Genomic DNA, 19792 nt, shown 5'->3' on the forward strand with positions numbered 1-19792 from the left:
AACTAGTGAATAAAAACAAAAGCATGCAGTCATGTCTGGCAAAGCTCATCTGTTACTCTAATTCATGCTGTGACACTTCCTGTGTTTCTGTGTGTGGATCTTTCATTTTGTACAAAACATAAAATATTTGTGGTAACATTTTGAATTTGAAAGTAAACTAGTTTGATTTAATTTACAGGATTTAATTGACGAATGGGCAGCTAAAGAAGCAAAGAGAAGCAACAGCAATAAGACAATGGATCCAAGCTGTCTAAAATGGACCCCTCCTAAAGGAACATGAAACTTTTATTTTTGTCAGACCAAATTTTGCAGTCTCCCATCAGTCCATGCGCATATATCCCATCAGCACTGGCAAATTAAAACCGTTTTGTGCTCAACCAACCCTTGCTGTATGTTGGACTATACACTCCTTGGATGGCCTATAGAGAGTAATCCAATGTCTTTTCAGACAGAGCCACATCTCCAGATTATGAACAGCCATGTGATACAGCTGAGTGACATGACATGCAAGGTTACACCCACGATTTACTTCAAGTGTTTTTTTTTTTTTCTTACCCCACTGCTGACACCAAACACCCTCTCACTCTCAATGTTCAGGACTACTTTAACCGTGTGCATGTCCTGATCCTTTGTTGGCCAGGAAATGTTTTGAAGACTGAAGAATTTTAATAAAAAGGAAACCAGAGAGCCAGGCTGCTAATAATTTGCACCTCTTATGTGTATGTTGGGCTCCATCTATTAATGGTAATGAGCCGGATAATGTGAAAGGTGACATTTTCCCAGATTGTTTAAGCATTTTTTTGAAGCATTAAAACATGTTAATGCTGGAAATATATATTTGATATATCCATTGCAAAACAAAATGTGAGCTGGCAAATGGGATGCCATTTCATAATATCAAGTAGAATGTGGATTGTTGTGTCACTGGTATAGCTCTGAACCAAATAATAGGAGGTGATGTGTAAAATGTATTAATAACAGGATTTTCAGGGTATCCATTTGGAGATATTTAACATTTAAAAAACGGAACTCTGACACGCTCCACACCAGTACATAGGTGTGTACCTTGGCCTTTCCAGGAGTTTGTTACAGATTGGACAGGTTCTCAGGATATTGAGTGTAAGGGAGTCCATTCATCAGGCAGCTATTGGCGCAATTCCCTGTTCTGTCAATGCCTGGGTTGGGGAATCTGGCAAATTCATGTTGTAAATCCTCAATTTATAGATTCCAAATAAAGAATGAGTGGGATTGATTTTTAGCACGCTGTATTTTTGCCAGTTCACCAATAATTGATGTCTACCAATCGGCAGTTTTGGTCTTGGATTGGTTGGCAGAACAGGGAATCACCATTCAAATGTATGGCCTGCATAATCCAGTTACTTACAACTAGCTAAAATAAAGTATATTAATTCCTGCCATATATGGTAAAATGATGTAAGACCTCGGAATACTCTTAATCAGAGTCTCCTTAGCAGTATGGAATATAATGGTAAATGCTTGCAGTAGTATAGTGCTTCTGAAATCTTTTGATTACCATCAGGTAGTGGGAAAGTATTGGTTGCCATGATACAGGAGATGTGCGTGAATTGGCACTGGATTTGTGCATTTGCATTTCACAAAATGTATAGTCTGCGTAGAGATGGGTCAATTCATTGTGGAGCGGTTGAAGTAAGACTGGAAACACTTAAGGGTGCAATTTGGCCTTAAATGTATCCTGTGCTTTTGCAGCACTCCGTAGAATGAAATGACCTCATTCTGCTCCATTTATAGACTATATCATTTTCACAAAAATATGAATGGACAAATTTCTATGATCCGGCAGTGCAAAATGAGAATTTGATATTGTTGTTGGAACATCGTACTCCTGCAAATCGCCCTGTTCCTTTGTTGGACATCCAACATCGAGATGAACTTTTAATAAATGCATCCAACTTTTGGTTAATAAGTAAATGACAAGTTTACTATACTTCAGTTCCATAGGGTTTTTTTTATGTTTGATTTCATATTGAAATTGTATTATAAAGTTTACAACAGGATATAATAAATGACCTAGGGTAATCGTTATTAACTTTTATTTATTACAGTACATCTTGGATCTCGTTAATTTTTTTTTTCTTTGATCATCTGATCAATGTGCCTTTTCTGTACATTGTGAAATACTAGGATGTAGGAGGGCCCATTTATGCAACTGTTCAGCAATATTCAGTGCTTTTGTGTTCCATGCTTGTACAATTTGCAGGTTTTTTTTTCTGTATTTTAAAACCTGTATTCTATTGAAATCGGTGTCAGTGCTCTAGCCATCTTTTAAGAAATAACGGGCTTATTTGCCAGAACGTTACCTGTACCTCTTTCAACAATCTTCTACTGTCCTTTAGATTGTATCTTTAGTAGATGAGTCTCTGTTGCCTTCTTCATTGGCTAGTTTCAAATAGTATGGCTGGGAAACTGTCACTAGGTCGACACATGAAATATGTTGACTTGGCTAAGGTCAAAAGGTCGGCATGGCTTTTTTCACACTTTTTTTTTTTTTCTCCAACTTGTGCCAACAGGCGGTATTTTATACTCTACCATCTAGTAGAGCATGGAGGGAGAATATAATAGTGTGCTGAGCAGAGGGAGGCGCCATGTTCGAGGCACGGCGAGTGCACATGGTACACTGATACGGTGTTCATGTCGACTTACGTCGAAACTCAGGACAAAAAAAAATTAATAACTCATTTCAACCTTTTGACTGTAGACCTTCCCATTGTTACAATGCTTCCAACCCTGTTGACCTATTACATGTGTTGACCTAAGCCCTTGTGACCTAGTGTATGACTACCTTTATAGCGTCGACTCTATGACCATACCTGTATGGTCCTTGTGACCAAGGGAAGCCTTATTGTAGAATATCAGCAAAGTGCTTGCCCAGAGGTCATACATTGAGATGACAACAAAGAAACCAGGAGGTTGTTACAATCAAGCGGTTTTCCTTTCAGAAGCTTATCCTGCATATTTATATTGTGCCGAATGGCAGACTGATTATAGTATCCCAGGGTCTTGGCTAGAAAGCATGTGGTTTGATATATTTTGCATTTGTTAATGATACAAGCTTTTACAAGTGATAGTGTATATTTTGTGAATGTCCTAAGATGCTATATTGTATAGAAGCATTTTTATTATATGTATAGTGTCTTATAACCCCTTCTAAAAGTTTGGGACGGGTGTATCTTGCCCTTTCCATACCTTCTTGGTATGTTGTAGACCCATTGAGAAGCGGACGGGGATTTGCAGTGTCTTACTGTTCAATGCTTCATGCTGGGCAGACCTATTTGGGCATATCTTGCCAGGAAAGACTGATGCATGCCAAACATCCGTTCCCATGAAAGTATATATTTTTGAAAATACATTTACAAAAAAGTAAATATTTTGGAATCTTAGAAAGAGGCACCAAATAAAAGAAGCTTTTGAAAGATATTACATTGCATTACTATCCATCAGCTACATCAAGTACAAACATGGAGGACATATTTGCAGTGAGAGAAGTTTATTTTGTAGTCCACTTTCTGTGGCACTGTTTGTATCAACAGTGGGCCAAGATGTTTGGCTGCCATTGTATATGTGTTAGGGGCTTATTGTGATGTTGTATGTCCTTCCTTGAAACTGTTGTATATATCCTTGCACTTACCTTCCAGGGGTGTTTTTAAAATGCACAATCAACTACTTGTCATGCTTAATAATAAAATGGTTTACATCTTGGTTTCCGTTCATCCCTTCATGTTTTCTAATTATCGACTCTAACCACTCTAAGCTGCTTTCGATGGAAGACCTGCACATAACGCTCTTAATGGAGGAAATACAGAATATAGGTGTTTTTTTTTTTTAAAATGTACTGGTAAAGTTTTGTAACCTAGAATAGCATTTATCAACACGGGCCCTGGGAGAATGGGTAACAGCGTAATTCTGTTACCTTAATGTCACATGAGTGGCAATCTAAACAGGTAAGCATTGTAAGTCTGATACATCGTCTTTCACCTGTGGTATAAGTTCATGTCAAATAGTATTTGCAGTTAACATGATAACTTTAAAATGTATTTATTTGACCTGTTGGTTTTTTTTTAATTGCATACCTAGATCATATGTTTATATTAGGCAACCGTTACATGTAACTGTAAACAAAGGTATAAGATATGACCTGAACTGGCGCACTGCTGCCGGGAGGTCTGTACTTTTCCCTGGTTATCACCCAATAACCCACCAATACACACAAAACAAAAGCAATGGGAATTTCCAAGTCTCTGGCGCAAAAAATTATTACAAATCTTCAAGTATCTTCACGACTTTCAACGGTCTTTTCCTCAAAAGGAGGTAAAGAAAGGAGGAATCAGTAGTGTTCTTCTAATCACAATGTCAATATCACAGCATATAAGGAAATTGCATAGATGGGCGTACCCCAACTCACGGTAAGTTGGGCGATGTACAGATACGTAGCAGTTTCTTTATCCTTGAGATTTTTCTTATTTCTTCTCCTCTTTCCGTATTCCTTCTTTTATTTCTCCGGAGTTATTCTCCACTCAGTGAGGTGATGTATGGAAAGAATGGGGAGTCCGGGTTAGTATATAGGCCAAAGGTTTTATATAACACCCCGTGTGATTAGAAGAGTGATCGTACCTTACTCACCAGAAAGTGGAGCAAGATACTCCTATAAAGGTATCTTTACTTAATGTGACTGAATATAGTAAATGGTGCGTACCGCACTTACGTGAAGAACTGGTGAATATATGCCCGTAGCGTGTTCTTTGTCTTGATCCTGATGTTGTTGAAACCGGTGTTTTTTCTCCAAGTGGTGTGATTAAAGTGAAAAAGAAAAGGTATTAGTGTCTCAATAATTATAAACTATACCTCTGTAGGCAGGTAAGTATAAAGTGAAGGGGGGGTACTAGAGGCGTACCGTGACTCACACTATGATGTGTGGATAAATTCCCATAAAGGTATCTTTTTAAAGAGGAAAAGATTTCACCACCTTTAGTGTTGATGTGTATCAGTGGGTGGAAGGGATGCGTACCAAAGAACTTACACTAGTGTAAGCATGGAACCACCTATCAAGGTTTCTTTTGTTTCTCCCCGGATGGTGATCCGTGTAGAATGGTGAGTAACAAAACCGATGGTAATGAGTGGTGCGTACCACACTTACTGAGGAAATGGTTGATATATGCCCGTAGCGTGTTCTTGCCCTGGTTCCGATGTTGATGTCGGAACCGATGTTTCTCTCACCGTGGATTGTGGAGAAAATATATAAAGATACAATTAGGGCCCAAATAAAAATAAATTTAAACAATGCCCCTATGGGGGACTGGTGAATATGACGTGCCTTTAAAGATTGATGAAAGTACTGATAGCGTACCGTGACTCACACTGTGATATATCAATGAATTCCCAATAAAGGTATCTTTATACCGTCTATAGTGCTCATATATACCGAAGAAAAGATTTTGCGTACCCAAACTTACACGAGTGTAAGTGATAAACCACCTATAATGGTTTCTTTTGTCCAAATCGAGGATCCATATATAGCGACAATATCCAAGATAGATGATTTTCTTGGTAAAAAAGTTCTTTATTATACAATAACAAAAATCAATAAAAAATCCTCCATCACAACAATGGAAGGATATATACAAGTTCAGAATGTCCCAAAGTAGTATCCACAGTAGAAAAAAATTAAAAAAATTTAGAATAAAAAAAATAAAAATACATACAGTATATCCAAAAGTGCATCCAGAAGAAAAGAGGTGATGGCTGCTTTCTGTGGAGAGTGAGCAGCCATCACCTCTTTGTATATATCCTTCCATTGTTGTGATGGAGGATTTTTTATCGATTTTTGTTATTGTATAATAAAGAACTTTTTTACCAAGAAAATCATCTATCTTGGATATTGTCGCTATATATGGATCCTCGATTTGGACAAAAGAAACCATTATAGGTGGTTTATCACTTACACTCGTGTAAGTTTGGGTACGCAAAATCTTTTCTTCGGTATATATGAGCACTATAGACGGTATAAAGATACCTTTATTGGGAATTCATTGATATATCACAGTGTGAGTCACGGTACGCTATCAGTACTTTCATCAATCTTTAAAGGCACGTCATATTCACCAGTCCCCCATAGGGGCATTGTTTAAATTTATTTTTATTTGGGCCCTAATTGTATCTTTATATATTTTCTCCACAATCCACGGTGAGAGAAACATCGGTTCCGACATCAACATCGGAACCAGGGCAAGAACACGCTACGGGCATATATCAACCATTTCCTCAGTAAGTGTGGTACGCACCACTCATTACCATCGGTTTTGTTACTCACCATTCTACACGGATCACCATCCGGGGAGAAACAAAAGAAACCTTGATAGGTGGTTCCATGCTTACACTAGTGTAAGTTCTTTGGTACGCATCCCTTCCACCCACTGATACACATCAACACTAAAGGTGGTGAAATCTTTTCCTCTTTAAAAAGATACCTTTATGGGAATTTATCCACACATCATAGTGTGAGTCACGGTACGCCTCTAGTACCCCCCCTTCACTTTATACTTACCTGCCTACAGAGGTATAGTTTATAATTATTGAGACACTAATACCTTTTCTTTTTCACTTTAATCACACCACTTGGAGAAAAAACACCGGTTTCAACAACATCAGGATCAAGACAAAGAACACGCTACGGGCATATATTCACCAGTTCTTCACGTAAGTGCGGTACGCACCATTTACTATATTCAGTCACATTAAGTAAAGATACCTTTATAGGAGTATCTTGCTCCACTTTCTGGTGAGTAAGGTACGATCACTCTTCTAATCACACGGGGTGTTATATAAAACCTTTGGCCTATATACTAACCCGGACTCCCCATTCTTTCCATACATCACCTCACTGAGTGGAGAATAACTCCGGAGAAATAAAAGAAGGAATACGGAAAGAGGAGAAGAAATAAGAAAAATCTCAAGGATAAAGAAACTGCTACGTATCTGTACATCGCCCAACTTACCGTGAGTTGGGGTACGCCCATCTATGCAATTTCCTTATATGCTGTGATATTGACATTGTGATTAGAAGAACACTACTGATTCCTCCTTTCTTTACCTTCTTTTGAGGAAAAGACCGTTGAAAGTCGTGAAGATACTTGAAGATTTGTAATAACCGTTACATGTAGTTTCCCTGCACATGGTACACATTTATACCTGTAGTGGCTTCTGGAATCCCCAGTTTGTGTATTAAGTAGTGTTCTGTGCATATCCTGCATCTCTAATACTAGGTAACAGTGTGGAGTTAACCTGTGCGTGGTTTGCATGCATCATTGTAGCGATGTCTGGAGTCCACTCTATCCACTAGTGCAGTGGTTCCCAACCCTGGTCCTCAAGTACCCCCAACAGTGCAAGTTTTTCAGGTCACCCGGCAGGTGCACTCATTATTCAGGCACATTTGAAAAGATCCACAGGTGGAGTTAATTATAGTGATTCTGTGTGGAGACCTGCAAAACATGCACTGTTGGGGGTACTTGAGGACCAGGGTTGGGAACCACTGCACTATTGTTCTGTGCATAGCCTGCATCTCTAATACTAGGTAACAGTTATAGTGTTCACTCTAGGATTTTTTTAGGGCAGGGTGCTGACCACGAGGCAGGGCACATTTTATTTTAGTCATTTTACATTAGAAACAAATATATAAAAAAATGCACACTGCATTAGGAATACACCCATGTCATACTGTTGTCATACTCTGCTACGCCCGTTTACATATTCTATCGTAATGACAATTACACATTATGGCACACACTAGATTGCCTCTTACACATTATACCACACACCATAATGCCCATTACACATGATAGCACACACCAAAAGTTCTCAGCGGCATGTCCGCGCGGTGGGAAACCGCTTAAGGGCACACAGTACCTACACAAAAAGGGCAGGGTGCATTTTGAGGTTTTTGAAAAAGCAGGTTACCCTGCGTTTGGTATGCATTCATCAATTAATTATTATAGTGTTTTTTGGAGTACACTCTATCTAGCAATGTGCTGTGCATAGCCTGCATCTTTAATACTAGGTAACAGTTAATTGCAGTTTCCCTAAAAGTCCCCAAATTGCTAAACCTATACACATTGTAATATGTGGTGTTACTTTCCTGAGACTGAAAAAAACAATTGCCTTTGCTTTGCCTTGTTTACGTGTTATATAAAAAATGCACCACTTCCTGTACATGCAGAGGAAAGTGGCCCACACACAGGCAAATGAGTGTTCTAAGCAATGCTAGATCGCTCAGCACACAGCATTGCACAGCGATGTGCCACTGAGCGATCTGTCAGGGCCAGTGTTCTGCATAAGAAAACTGGCCCTGACCCCAGCAATTAACTTGGTTTATCCAGCGTGCTGCATATTAATCGCTATGCCCCTACACACGGAGCGATGTTGTGCATAAAACCCTGTCTGTATATCATTCTAGAGTTTTGTATCTGAATCTTAGTCATCTTGGATACTTTATTTTTGTTGCAAAATGCCATTTCTCAACATAAAAAGATGAGTGAGTTTAGGATCTTCGCTAGTATGATTTATGTTCTAACTTTTCCAGTGAGATACTTCCCTAAGCTGACATATTTCCACTTCTAATTTACATTTGGTGTACAGAAGCAAACCTTCATATACATAAAATGCCTCTATAGTCTGATTAGCTGTTTGTGTCCTAGGCCTCCATGAGCATTCTTCACAGCAGCCTATGCATTACAGCAGAAAAATGAAGTGTCCATAGATTTCATCTAGATCAGTGGTTCCCATCCCTCTTTTCTCAATTTGAAATATCCACAGTACTGACAAGTGGAGTGAAAGTGAGCGGTATGTGTGTCCATATATTAAGGAGAAGCGAAGGAGTAGTGTATGGTCAGGAAACTGCTCCCTTTTGTGTCTGTTTGCTGGCTGTGGACTGTGGAAGATGCTACAGATGGAACCAGAAATGACACAATGTGGTTCGTCTCCATGGCAATTGAGGGCTTCTTTTGCCATCGGGAGACTACTTCTTCCGCCATTACCATTATTATTTTCAAATACCCCCAATTGGTCTGCAGCGTGCCCCAAGGGTACGAGTATCCCAGGTGTGGAACCGCTGATCTAGAGAGATAGATATATATATATATATTTTTTTTTCTATCTATCTATCTCTATCTAATTTCTCTATAACTGGACATGAGCCCTCTTCATACCACATTCATCTGATCTCAGAATACTTCCATAACCAGAATTCAAGCCCATAACCTTTTGCATTCTAGTAAAACACCCTATTTATCCTGCATCTCGCTTCTTCGATCTAATAAAGGACATATTGTGACTGAATAACAACAATCTTTCAAGCTAAGTCCATGAATGTTGTTTAATATAGGTATTAGCAATAGATGGGAGAAGACAACAGGGGCAGTCAGGATATGCTGGGTTACGAAGAGGAGCGAGGCTTTAAGTTAGAGTACCGTAATTAAATCAGCACCCCCTACCCTGCAGCACTGTGTGTGGTGGCACAATTTGCACCAACCTAGTTACGGCCCTGGCATTAGGCTTTTTTTATATAAGATTAGAGATTTGAATTGGCGATTCTTGAAATACATATACTGTAACATCATCTACTGTACATTATTGTGTCATGCAACTTCAAATTATGAAAGCTTAGGGAACTTATTTTGTAAGTAACAACATTTGTTACATCATTTATGAGCTGTACTTGTGGGTATTGTTGATTGTACATGAGTTGCAGCAGGGTGTCAAATACTGAAAACCTATAACCTACAAGATTATATTAGAATGTCTGTGCTAATAGATCTGTGATATAGTATATATTAATACTGTAAATAATTTATAAATGTTAAGTTGTAATGTCATCATTGCACTTGTATGCATTATGAAACCTTGTGTATTATGATTTATGCACCACTACTACTATAGTTTATTGCAGATATTAGATCTTGATTTATATGATCTACTCAACTCATTAGCTTAGCGTTTTTCTATGGTCATTAAATACTTTTATTTCATTTCTAATACACTTAGTTCATCCCATGGGTGTTGTCAAATTTGCCAAACAAGCTGCCAGTATCCGAGATTTTTTTTCATAAAGAAAAGAAATTCCTGATAAGTGCCGTGTTTTCTGTGTCTGCGATTGTGGAAACACATGGATTTGAGAACTTATCCCATATCCAACATGTTTTCTGCATGCAAATTTATTTTATTTATGCAGTCATTTAATTAAACCCCCCTCAAATAAAAAAAAAAAAACAATTGAGGTTTTTACTGAGAGACAATGTTGTCTCTTTGAATTCTCCTTTTAATCCCCAAACATCAGTGAATAAATGCTGTTTTCAATTCAGTATTCTGAAATCTATTAACAATCCTGTTATAATGCAGTGGTCCTCAATTGCAATCCTCAAGGCACACAAACAGTCCAGGTTTTAAGTAGGGATGGCCATAGTCCATCGATGATCAGAAAACATTGATGGTTTATGGCCGATGTTGAATCGTTTTGCCATCGATGGGGGAGAACCAGATGGTTTCCCTTCATCGATGTCAAACTTAAACAAATAGTTTTGTTTTGCTTTTTCTTGGGACACGGGGCAAAGCTCTGCCCAGGACACATGAGAAGCCTCTCCCCCTTATTCTGATTGGCTTACAGGCTAATCAGTCAAAGAAAATGGATGACAATTGATACGTAAAAACATTGATGGTCATAGTTATGCACAATCGATGGCCAGTTACACTTTTACCATCGATGGCAAACGTCAATGGCAAAGCCAACATTGACCATCCCTAGTTTTAAGGCTATCCAGGCTTAGGCACAGGTGACTTCATGTGTACCTCAGTCATCTGGATTTATACCATCTGTGAATAACCAGGCATAGCCATAAAACCTGGACTGTTGGTTTGCCTTGAGAATCACGTTGAGGACCACTGTTATAATGTCCACTAGTGTTCAGAATAGGGCATTTCAATTTCATCTTTGCATTCCTTGACCTTTATAAAAGCACAGATATCGATACTTTATATAATCATTAGGTGGGTAGTGTAATCGCTGAATTTACATATTCTACAATGTGCAGCATGGATCTACTCCTTTATCTACTAGAACAGTATAAATTATCCTTTAAATAACGGCAGCTTTTATTAGATCTCTACATTTGTTACTTGTCATACCTTACTGCTGTGACTGAACACTGTCGTGCAATCCATGAAATGTGAAACTTCCCAAAAAATTCTATTTAACATGTTCATTTATGGATGAAGACTCAATCAATGTCATCGCTTTTTAGCAACTAGTAAAACGTGAACTCTTGCAGTGCATGCTATCTAATATTGCACATAGTGTGCAATGGTTTATAGTGTGTCTGGGGGACTGCACCCTTAACCCTTTGTCTACCAGAACATGTAGCAGCCTTGATACTTATAGAGAAGAGCTTTCATTTGCAGCTTTACAGATTATTTGCACTGGCAAAATAGACTTTTATTTATGTGTTTTGCTGTAGGCTGTTATGTGACTTGTTCTATTCATAGCAGTATATTGCCTACTCAATAAAGCATGCACTCTTCTTTCAAATAGATTTGTGTTTTGGGTGTTTATATGAATTGCAACATAGCTTAGTTTGCGCAAGCTGACTAAACAGATGGTAGATGGATGAACCAAGTTGTACTGTACATGGATACTGTAGGTGTGATAACAAGATCCCTGTGCTTCTGTCATTTTCAAATTTAGCTCAAGTGAATGGGTTAATATGAGTACAAACCAATAACTGAGCTGAATAAAAGTTTAATTGCTTACTGATCAATCGATTTACTTCCACACAAATCTAATGCAATTTACTCCATGTGATCGTGCATTGTCAAAAATGAGTGTTGATTTGATCATTTCTTCTTCAGGGTTCCTGGTCTCACAGGGTGACATTGGGGTTCAAGGCAGATCCAGAGAAACGGGAACCATTCTCCTAAGCTTTTAAGCTTTCCATCATGCTTGGCTCCTCTCCCCTATAACCCCCACCCCCCTCCTAGCACAGGACCCTCTGTTTTTTGTTTGTGCCTCCCGGGATTGCTTCAGGTAATCCCAAGCTTTTTTTATTATTTTTATACTGCAAGCATAGTGCTGGTAGTCATAGCGACTCCAGCGCTGCTGTTCTGACACCCCCACCGGTGTCCATCACCTCCTGCAGCTCCATCGTTACCAGGCAGACTAGACAGAGGAATCGCTCAGCACCTAGTGCCTCCAGAGCGCAGCTCCTCCAGTACACTGGGCGGAGATCGTTGAGGGTAAGTGATCTCTCCAGAGTGCAGAAATTGCTGACTGTGGCACTTGGGAGGCGGTCCACAGTGCTGGTGTGGACACTGCCCCCCAAGGCAGGGACTCCATTATACCACCAGGGTAACACAGGTGGAGATAAATTGCCATTAGGCAGGGGATTGATCTCCATTATCACAGGCTCTCATACCGAGGGAAACCCAGCAAGAGTGAGGTGAGCTTGCCTGCAGTCCCTCCCCCTGGCGTTAGGCACCAGTTCACTCTGGTGTTCCTGCCTAAACGCTGCACCGTCTGAGCCCTCTTCGCTCTAAAACCCTGACTACCATCTTCCAGGCTGTGCAGACTCTCCAGAACACTGGGCAAATTTCCCCTGTAAACTTTTGCTTTTACTGCACTGTGTCCTACCCTGCCACTTGCATACGGTGTAGTTGATATAGTGCCTAATTACAGTAGATTGTACTTGTTGTACCTCATATCTGCTCTGTGTGACTTTGCTAGCTTTAGTGAACTGCTGTTTCTCCTATATACTGTGTGTGGTCACTATAATTCACCTGGGACTAAGTGTACTGGGGAGCAGTATATTATAGTCACTCATGGTGCGGTCCTACCTGACCTTGTGGCTTGACGAGGCTTACCTCACAGTGGGACGGCCTTTTTTTAATTACACAAGGGGGACTTCTTACCACAGGTGCCAGTCTGCGTGGTTGGGGGGCAGTAGTAGAATCCCAGTCCTTGCAAGGAAGGTGAACTCTGGCATAATCCTGACTGCTTATAAACGTTTTGGAGTTGAAACCGGTCTTCAATGCACTGCAGTTGTCTCCAGGTCTGCTACAGGGCAGACTAGTTGAAGTCCAATCGGACAACGCGACCACTGTGGCATACAGAAATTACCAGGGCGTAACTAAAAGTGTAAAGGCAGTGAAGGATATCTTAAAGATCTCCAGTGGGCCAAATGTCATGTACCAGCCATCTCAGAAGTGTTCCTTCCAGGAGTTTTAGGTTGTAAGGTGGACTTTATAAGTCACCAAGATGTACACCTAGGGGAGTGGTTGGTAGTTCCCAAAGTATTTTGGTTGATAGCCAAGAGATGGGGAGAGCCAGACTTGGATCTCATGGCGTCTCGCCACAAGGTGCCGCTTTTTCAGGTACAGGGATCCTTGAGCGATGTTCACAGATGCGCTATACATTTCCTGAAGTGTAAGATTATGCATACACTTATCCCTAATCTATACTTACCACAGCCTAACCCTAACCATCCCCTCCCGCAACCTAACCCACCACTAAGGCCAAATTGTAATACTGGGATTCCATGGTTTGTCTTTTAACTGGATCCCGATTGCCCAGATTTTACAGCTTCCCCCTAAATGAGTCGCTTTTAAAATCTACTCTATTTAGTGATTGTAAGGTTTTGCTCAGACGGTTTCCACTTTAATATAAATCATGCCTATGTGTGATATTTACCAAGAAAACTCTTGGAAGAATTTATGATTTGAATGGAAAGGCGTTTTAGGAGCATATCTGAAGCCTCAAATAGATTCTCCACACAAACTCCATCTGAATAAGCTATGGGTTAGATATAACCATACCTCCCAACTTTTTGAAGGTGGTAATCGGGACTCTCATGCGCCTAAGCCACTCACGCTCCCAAAAAGGGGGCGATGCCGTTGAAAAGGGGGCGTGACCTGGTGGGATGACGCGTCCACCGGCCATGCCTCAGTTTTCCACCGCTCTGCGGTACTGAATAGATGCTGTGCGCACAGCGTCTATCTTGACAGGCTGTAGGGACTCCCAACTGCCCCCCCCCCCCCCCACGCGGGACAATGGCGGCTTCGGACGGGACGCAGGAAATTCCCAGAATACCGGGACCTTCCCGCAGTAAGTGGGACTGTTGGGAGCTATGTATAACTCATGGGCTTAATCCAATTAGCTGCAGGTCCATCCACAGTAAGTGTGTCTACTGTATATACATAAATTAGGCCCTGATTCTAATTGATTCGATGCCCTGTGTTTTTGCGACCATTGAATGATTTCACCCCCACATGGAAGCTGTGAATGGATGTTTATGTGTGGATAGATTTGCTCTGCGGGGGACATTTAAATGACTTGCAAAGCTGCGAGTCAACCAGAATCAACCCCTTAATGTACTGCGGTCAGAATCTGAGGATCCAGGGTGAGATTGGGCTACGAGGATAGCGTGTTACGGTGCCATTGCTGCCATTTCTATGCTGTTGCAACAGCATCTACCTCTGCTGCAAAACCACAAAACAATGGGACAGCTCTAACACAAGGGGAATGATTTCAACAGTTTATGATTTTTAATATAATACATTTGAGTTTCGGATTTATTGAACAACATGTGGAAACCATAATTGTTTTCTAATCATGCAAAGGAGAACTGCTACGCTTCAGTCTTATCACTAGGTGGAGCCAAAGCTACATGTTGCTTTTATTACATTACTTATTTTTTCGGCTTTGTACGACTCAAGTGTTTCCGTTTCCCCAGGATAATCCCCTTCTTTCCCCCAGTACAGTTATTAATTATAATATTTTTTTCTCCACAATTCAAACTTAATATACAACAAATTGGATGTTGCATGAAAGAGTTCATTATCTCAGCGTTAACAGATATCACAGAGTTCATAGTGAAACAGGAATAATTAGCACTGGAATGTATTAAATTGCTATTTGCTGGAGCTGAGGAGCAAAAACTTACCGCTGCGGCCATCGCACCTCCTTCGGTATTGCATCTCTAATGTGCTTATGTTCCATCAGAAGGTGAAGCACGCACAGCAACATTTCTTAGTTTTCAACTTAATTATTAAGCAGATGTTTGTTATCTGTGGGGCCGCTGACCAGACAGCATAACCGAGGAAGATGCGGTGGTGTACAGTATGCTTCAAATCTCATCCCGCAGCCCTCCACACAGTGTTAGAGGGTGCGTCGTCCTGCCCCAGCACACTTTGCTAATTACATATGCAGAAAGGAGGGGCTGGCTGGCGCTGCACATCCACATTGAGTATTCGGCAGCAGCAACCCTAGCCTAGCTGTCTGTACAGCCACAGTGGCTGTCCCGGCCTTTGTTCCTAGACCAGGGGTTCCCAAACTGTGTGCCGTGGCACCCTGGGGTGCCTTGGAGGACTTGCAGGGGTGTCCTGGGTTGGTGGTCCAGGATCAATTCAAGTTACTTATGTCCAACATCATAGTTAAATTGTGCACAAACAGAAGTGAATCCTGTACATTACCACATTACTGATAATAAGGATGAGATATAAACACAATATACTGTATTTAACTTAATATTTGTTTTTAACTTTCTCAATGAGAAACCTGTAGCCTAGGGGTGCCGCAAAATAATTCTGATGCTTCGGGGTGCCACGATTCCCAAAAATTTGGGAACCCCTGTCCTAGACAGTAACCTTCAGCACGGGGCGTGTGCCGGCGGCTGTCAGGGTGCGCTTCCGTGCACACTGGCCACGGCACCCCTGTCACTAAATACATAGGAAAATGGGCATTGTTGACAACCTCACTTTTGAGACATTGTAAAGTACTGATAGAACTGTATAATGCAACAGGGCAGTGGTTTTGATAATTGAGGGGAAATTTAATAGGATGAGAGATTCTGAAAGTGAGAGATTTGGTAAGAAATCTCCAGTTTGTTTAAAGCGGAATCATTTACAATGCAAACCCAGTTGATTATGAAGTGTAAATGATTGCCGCTTTAAAAAAAAAACTGGATTTCTTGCCATATCTCTCACTTTCTGAATCTCTCCTATTAAATTTCACCTTTTGTGCCCTGGGTTGGTCCAGGACCAATTCCAATAATTTTTGGACTAAGAAAAGTTTGGCATAGGGGTGCTGTGAATTATTTTATTTTTTTTATACTCAAGAGCGCTGAGATTTCAAATGTACTTGTTTCCTAGCACGGCGCCAGCGATTTTAATTGTATCCATCGGGTCCTAAAAAATCGCGTCCATCGCATGCAACCAAATCGCATGCGATGCGATCGATGCGATTTTTACATTGGAACCAATGTTAAATGCCCCCCAGACCCCAATTTTCATTGTATACCCACCCGGATGGGTCAAGTGCCCCCCATTGTTAACGCCACCCCACGATGAACGCCAACCCGAAGCATGGCAAGCGGTGGCGGTACGAGTCCTTTTCATAACCCCACTATCCACGTCAGCGTGGAGTAAATTATATATAGTGTGGCGAGCCGAAGCGTGGCGAGCGCAGCGCGCCCCTTGAGGGGACGCGCATTACTTCACAGGTATTGCGCATCCGCTTGCCACGCTTCTGGCTCGCTGTGCTCACCACACTATATAAGATCAACTCCACGCCGACGTGGAAAGTGGTGGTATGAAAAGGTCGGAGGATGCGTACCGCCGCTTCTTGCGGGCTCGCTACGCTTCGGGTTGGCGTTCATCGTGGGGTGGTGTTCACAATGGGGCATTTCACATACAAATTAGCCATCAGGGTGGGTATACAATAAAAAAATCAGGTACATTGGCACATTTAACTTTGTTCAATCGGGTCCATCGCATTGGTCGCATTGTATGCCATTATAATGGCATACAATGGACCCGATTTTAATCGTCGGAAAAAGGCTAAAAATAGCCCAAAATCGCGTCGATCGGGTCCATCGCATACCTTAACTTAACTTACCCACGACGGGCGCCGTGCTAGGAAACAAGTACCATTTAAAAAAATAAAATTGGAAACCACTGACATGGGGTATTATAGAGCTGTATCCAAATTTGTATAACAGAAATTTGAAAAATGTATTGTGGGTTGGGAATAGGAGGAAAATTTATATTTCAGATCCCTATTAACTATTAAACTTGGATAGGGTCTTAGTAATGTTGATTCTGGTTCTAATTACACTTATTCCATAAGCGACAATAGATTTTGCCTGTGGATTTAGTGACACCTCAGACATTCTACATAAAATGTAAGGAGCTGTCTGTCCCATTTATATTTTATGGTTGGCCGTGCTCTTTGTAGGGGGGATATCTTGAAAGAATTAAGCTTAGGACTCGTTAAACATTTACATCCTTCTCTCTCAGTTACGTCTTATTTTTTCCTTTCATGGCTTTCTTCACTGTATTGTGTCCATGTCAATGTCTTAAACCAAACATGTATGTATCACAGCTTCCTCTGTTTGCTTCCTCAGTAATCATCACCTCTGTATAATCTTCCCTCATTATTCATAGGACAGTTGAATCTACTGAAAGAACACGATCCTGCCTACAAGATTTATAGCTGTTGTTCTTTCAGTTCTGCACAGTTTTAGATAGATTTCTTTTGGAAGATTCCTCTTGTCTGTATAAGATAGATAAGAATCATGTAGATAAATCAGTCATATAAAATAGATAATAATTTAGCAGCATTGCTTTTTTAAACCAAATACTAGCTACCCATATGACATACAAGTCCAAATTTACCCCCAAAATTATAAAATTATAATTCTAAACGTGCTTTTAATATTGACTGAATCAAAAACAAAAAAATTCTTATGATGATCACTGTTATCATCATCATCAAAAACAAGCTCTCATTTGGTATGCACTATTTATTTATTAACAGTTTCTTATATAGCGCACACATATTCTGCAGCGCTTTACAGAGAATATTTGAACATTTACAGAAATCCCTGCCACAGTGGAGCTTACAATCTATATTCCCTACCACATGCATATACATTCAATCTAGGGTTCATTTTTGCTGGGAGCCAATTAACCTACCAGTATAATTTTGGATTGTGGGAGGAAACAGGAACAAGCAGAACTTCAGGTGGAAGACGGACGTCACTACGTCGACAAGAATAAGCCACGCCCGTAGTGACATCCGTCTTCCACCTGAAGTCCTGCTTGTTCCTGTTCGTCCGTGTGAGAGGCTCCGGCGTCTTGGTCTAGGATCCAGTGGTCTGCAGCTGAGTAGCGGTGTCCGGTGTGCATTGGCCGGAGGGGTCTGCGGTGACTCTGAAAACTACTAGGCTGGCAAGCACATCATTTTAAACTGCAATGTATGTGAGCTTTATTGTTCAGTAAATGTGTTATTAAATTTATTGCTCATTTGGTGCGTCTCTTCTCTGTTTTTTTACAAATATATATATATATATTTTTTTTTTGTTGTTGTTAAATATACAAATAAAAACTTACTAAACTATATGATTAGTTTAAAAAAAAAAGAGAATTGTGTTAATCATAGTCTCATTAGTGAACTCACAGGGTTAATTGGTTTAGTCCTGTATATGTGGATTTGTAGGATCCAAAGGAAGTTGGTTAAACCTTGAATTGATGTATTGTAGGATTCCAATAAAGTGTAAAATTGTCCACTAATGAGGAGTAGAGGCCAGTGCTCTCTATCCTCTTGTCTGGCCAGACAGAAAAAAAGATAAAATAAAACGAGAGAATTCTCCCAATACCTGTCGTGTTGTTGTCCACCCCGATTGGATAGATTTTATTGTCCTTATTGATGATACAGTCTCCGGAACTCAGAGCTTCTTTGTGTAGCTATAATGATAGCACCCCGGATCGGCCAATCTCTAGGGGATGGGTGGTGGTATCTGCAGTTAGGCAGGGGGGATCCCGTATGGTCACCAGAAATATGGATGCTCAGAAAATAAAAAAAATTGCAATATGACGCGTTTCTCTGCCTCCCTAGGGTCTCAGTGGCTTCTTCAGATAGTGAGTAACAAATACTTACCTGCTGTTGTATCCTGCTCCGCTACTGGGGTCTTGTGTCTGGCTTCTAAAGTGCCCGCTTGTTTTCTCTGCTGTGTGTGGGACTCTGACTGCCACAATTTCATTGCTGTTGCCTCCCTGATAGTCTTCAGGATCTCCCCATATTCAACACGCCCTGGTTGGTAATTGGAGCTGTCAGTTGGATGCTGGCTTGTGTGCCTGCTATCATTTGATGGTCTATCTTCGTTGTGATTCCTGTCGTGAGTTTTGGTGGTGGGATTGCTGCTACAACCTTACCGCTGTAGGTAATTTCTGCTCAAAAGAAAGGTAGGTCCTTCCTGCTTTGCGGTAGCCGCGGCATACACGTTTACTGTATCCTTCTGACAATCTCTCTAGGAGCTTTTTCTGCATATTGGCTGCCTGCTACTTCATTGTTAATCTCCTTGCAACTCCTGCTACTAATCTCTGGTGGACTACTTGCACTCACCAAATTATGTTGATCACCTTCCTTTTGTGCTGAAACATCTGCACTGCTGATTGAACACATTACCGATGGCTTGTTCCCCACAGCAGATTATCCAGGCTCTTAATGCCTCCACACAGAGACTTCTTACTAAAAGTAACACTATGGGCCATATTCTAGTTCACTCTTAGAGGCAAATTCCTTCTTAGCTGGACAAAACCATATGCACTGCAGGTGGGGCAGATGTGACATGTGCAGAGATATTTAGCTTTGGGTGAGTTCTTTTGTTTCTGTGCAGGGAAAATACTGACTGCTTTATTTTTACAATGCAATATAGATCTC

At 40.7% G+C, this 19792-nt stretch overlaps 1 protein-coding gene across 11 annotated transcripts in view; it reads left to right on the forward strand.

The window, feature by feature from the left end:
• KAT7 (lysine acetyltransferase 7) overlaps positions 1 to 3738 on the forward strand; it is a 39376-nt gene extending 35638 nt beyond the window's left edge. For all 11 annotated transcript variants that reach the window (XM_083147350.1, XM_083147352.1, XM_083147360.1 and 8 more), the window contains one exon: positions 179 to 3738. In XM_083147350.1, coding sequence (XP_083003476.1) covers positions 179 to 280 — 102 coding nt within the window. In that variant the 3' untranslated portion in view covers positions 281 to 3738. The remainder of the gene's footprint in view (positions 1 to 178) is intronic.
• The last annotated feature ends 16054 nt before the right edge of the window (positions 3739 to 19792 follow it).

Source organism: Crinia signifera, chromosome 6 (genome assembly GCF_055691185.1).
Source record: "Crinia signifera chromosome 6, ASM5569118v1, whole genome shotgun sequence".
Classification (NCBI taxonomy): Eukaryota; Metazoa; Chordata; class Amphibia; order Anura; family Myobatrachidae; genus Crinia; species Crinia signifera.